This window comes from Zingiber officinale, chromosome 6A (assembly GCF_018446385.1).
Source record: "Zingiber officinale cultivar Zhangliang chromosome 6A, Zo_v1.1, whole genome shotgun sequence".
In the NCBI taxonomy this organism is placed as follows: Eukaryota; Viridiplantae; Streptophyta; class Magnoliopsida; order Zingiberales; family Zingiberaceae; genus Zingiber; species Zingiber officinale.
In genome coordinates this window covers 25,010,083-25,013,584 of record NC_055997.1, presented here as the reverse complement: position 1 = coordinate 25,013,584, position 3,502 = coordinate 25,010,083, and the positions used below count along the sequence as shown (strand labels likewise).

Sequence of the window (3,502 nt, the reverse complement as noted above, 5' to 3'; positions counted from 1 at the left end):
GTTTTTTCTTTGTCATGTGAATATGTTATTCTCATTTTATTATTATTGTGCTGAGTTTAATCTTTGTTTATGTAAGAAACTAGATATAGATAATATTTGTGCTTAGCTTGAGGAGTACTAAACAATGTGCTCTACATATACTAATTTCCATTATGATGATACAGTAGAATTGTACTAATCTCAAATTCTTTGTAGATGGTTGTATCTCAAATTCTCTGTAGATGCTACAACCGACTAATTCCTTGGATTCCATATAGATAGAATTTTTCAAATGCTTTCTCAGAAACTAATAAAGACATCTACTTGTCTGGACCAATCTTTGCTATTGAATGATTCATTAAGTATTAAATTGTTATACTCTTTATAAAACGTTGGTTAGTTGCCTTATCTATTAGTAGCATGAGGTTTATGAGAAAGCAGGGCATTGGTTTTAAGTTTTCGGTGAAGAATCTCTCATCATTTTGACACCTACAGCCCAAGAACCTGATCAAGCATATTAGTGTCAACCTGTAGCACTAGTTCTGAGTCAACCTTCAATCTGCATGTCTCCCATATTTGCCCATTTTGGGTTAAATGATTAATGGTATGACGTGCATATGGAACCTGCAGGGAAAAATTGTTCACATTTGATGAAAAGAAGAACAGACATTCATTCCATAGAGAAAGGGTGGTCCTGAGCCTGCCAAGGCTCAACAACAGTGGGCATTGGTTCCTTGCATCAGACTTACGTCAACAGATCAGTGGAGGAACAGCTTCCCCTTCGCAGGATGCCCACAGTATGTTATTTTCTTTTTTCACAAGAATGCCTCGATGCCCATAGTTTTTTCTTCACTTTTGTCACCATGTCAATTTGCAGGTGACCCTCCAAAAGTGTATCCATTTCTACGTTTGATGACTATTAGCTGCAGCAATGATTCCCCTGGTTTGACACCAGCAGAAGGCAAGACTATCATATTCTGCATCATGGCTTCCCGTTCAAGTTTGTCACCACCAACCCTTTTTTCTGGGAGCCTTCGTGACCATTCTATAATATATCAGGGAGCAAAGGCATCACGGCTGACGTCCTTATTACATTGACATGAGGTATGCTGATGATAGCCGACATGGTTACTGTCTGTCAGTATAAAAACCGTAGGTGGTCTTCTGATTTGCTTTGTTACGTTAAACATTAATTTGCTTTTCACATAGTGAACATCTAGGATTAGAAGGAGCCCTCTTTGATGCTCTCTGTCCTATCATGTACGATGGGACATTACTCAGAAAAGAGTAAAGCATTGCTGTCATTTCATTACTTTGCACCTTTTGCTCTAGATCCACGGTTACTTAATAGACCATGCTGCTTCCTTCCACTTTAACAAGCCTCGCAATTATTGATCTCGCACACGAAATCAACAGGCAATTTGTTAAATCATCTCGGCATCTATACTACAATACTACTTGTGGTGTGAATACTGTATCCGAATGGCTATTTTTAATGTGCAGGTCGAGTGGAACTGCACTCGTCCACCCACGAGAAAGGTGGACAGGCGAAGGTGGAGAGAAATGGCGGATAAAGAATTACTTCACGGAGATTTGGATAGAGAAGGGAGGTGAGCAACTGGCGTAGTCATGGATAAGGCCCGAGGTTGCTACTTTTTCTCTCGACTCTCAACTAACAAATGCAACAACTCTCCCCTAATTGTTTAATAGGTTCACAATTGCAGCGGCAGTCAAAGTAGCATGGGATCTGGAAAGCGATAGGTTTGTGATTAGCTTTAGGCGTATAATTGCCCCCACAACACCATTGCCAACTCCTCTTACTTGCCCATGTCGATCGGCCTCGGCCCCCTCCACCACCTCCAACTTTGCATTGAGGCCTGACTCCTCCATTTTCGATCATCAGCAGCCTTGTGTATCACGTCTGCTAGCAGCACCATATAATCCTACTTTGCATTATATATAAACTCATGAGTCCACAACAGCATTACTATACTTTGCATTTGCATTCATATTGATATCTTTCCTTGCTTAGAGCTAGAGAGATATGAGTGATCTCCCTCCTGGTTTCCGGTTCTTCCCCACTGATGAAGAGCTCGTCGTCCACTTCCTCCATCGCAAGGCCTCATGCCTCCCGTGCCACCCTGACATCATTCCCAACCTCGATCGACGCCTCTTCGATCCATGGGAACTCAATGGTGTGGCCTCCATCTCATTCTTAAAATAAATTCTCCTAGTCATAACTCACAATTCTCAATTGTGATCATATATATATATACATGTCTCTTCAGGTAAAGCCCTGCAAGGAGGCAATTGCCAATGGTACTTCTTCAGCCATGCAGCCGCCCCGAATCGGATCTCTCCGAGCGGATATTGGATGCCGGTCGGAGCCAAAGAGACGGTAACCAGCGGAGGCAGGGCTGTGGGCATGAAGACTACTCTCGTCTTCTACGCAGGCCAAGTCCCCGAGGGCATAAAAACCAATTGGGTGATGGATGAATACCAACTGATAGATGGCGCCACCGCGCCCAACGGCAAGAGCAGCTCATCCATGAAGAGAGGAAGCAAGAAGAGAAGAGTAAGCTAGGGAAATTTTTTGGTTTTTAGCAATCCATGGGCTGATCGAACTAGCGATAGTACTGATGCTTGTGCTTGTTATGTATTATAGGATCTCAACTTGGTGGTCTGTCGAGTGTACGAGGCGAGCTTCTTCCATGTGGAGGAGAACGAGCTTTCGTGCTTGGACGAGGTGTTCTTATCGTTGGACGATCTGGAAGAAATCAGCATGCCCAAGTAGGATGAGTTGTCGATCAATCTTGTTCATTACTAGAACACCAAGAACTGAACACTCGTGGCGAAGAAATCAAGAACTTGCAGATGGTCTTTTGAATTTGTAATTGTAGGGGTGTAAAGCTATCGATCGTATGACAGTTGTTTGAATTAGAATAAGGTTTAATTAAAGATAGCTAGAACAATTTAAATGTACTATATTATAAATATATTTATATATGAAGTAATTTTGTTCTGCTTTCAGTATTGTCTTAAAGGTGCAGTTTAAACGTGATTATTATTTCTTAAGCTCTACGTGATTAATTATATTACAATTACAATTAAGTCATGATAATGAATTGGTTGTCAATTAAATTGGCTATTATAATTATTAGAAAATAAAAATGAGTTGTGAGGAAACAAATAGTCTTAAAAAAAGTAATAGTTTTTTTTTTGAAAAAAAAATAAGATGATTTTGTGCATTCCTGATAAAATATTTTATCATTTAATAATTAATATTTATATTAATATTTGATCATGTCCGAAAGTCGATGAGACGGATGCTGGGAACGTGACGCGCTTGCTGACCTCCTGTGAACTTCGCTCTCGCCTGCAACACCAGCAGCGTTAGTGCCGAGTCAGGGAAGGGGTTCCCGGCGATGGTCCTCCGATGCTCAAGTCAGTCTCCGGCGAAACAAGAAGAAACAAGAAGTGACGAGAACTGTAGCGCAACAATAGAAATCACGTGTAAGGCATA

General features: G+C 41.0%; 1 protein-coding gene across 3 annotated transcripts; it reads left to right on the top strand.

Annotated features, from left to right (window-relative positions):
- Positions 1–1,491: 1,491 nt before the first annotated feature.
- LOC121993814 (NAC domain-containing protein 104-like) lies at positions 1,492–3,054 on the top strand. 3 transcript variants are annotated; one of them, XM_042548119.1, is made up of 5 exons: positions 1,492–1,624; positions 1,704–1,740; positions 2,012–2,174; positions 2,268–2,554; positions 2,645–3,054. In XM_042548119.1, the coding sequence occupies exons 3-5, from the start codon at positions 2,024–2,026 to the stop codon at positions 2,771–2,773; spliced, it is 567 nt and encodes a 188-aa protein (XP_042404053.1). In that variant the 5' UTR covers positions 1,492–1,624; positions 1,704–1,740; positions 2,012–2,023; the 3' UTR covers positions 2,774–3,054. The 3 variants fall into 3 exon arrangements, with proteins under 3 accessions (XP_042404053.1, XP_042404051.1, XP_042404052.1); XM_042548117.1 differs by having other exon boundaries at positions 1,502–1,589; positions 1,690–1,740; XM_042548118.1 differs by having other exon boundaries at positions 1,551–1,740.
- Positions 3,055–3,502: the final 448 nt, after the last annotated feature.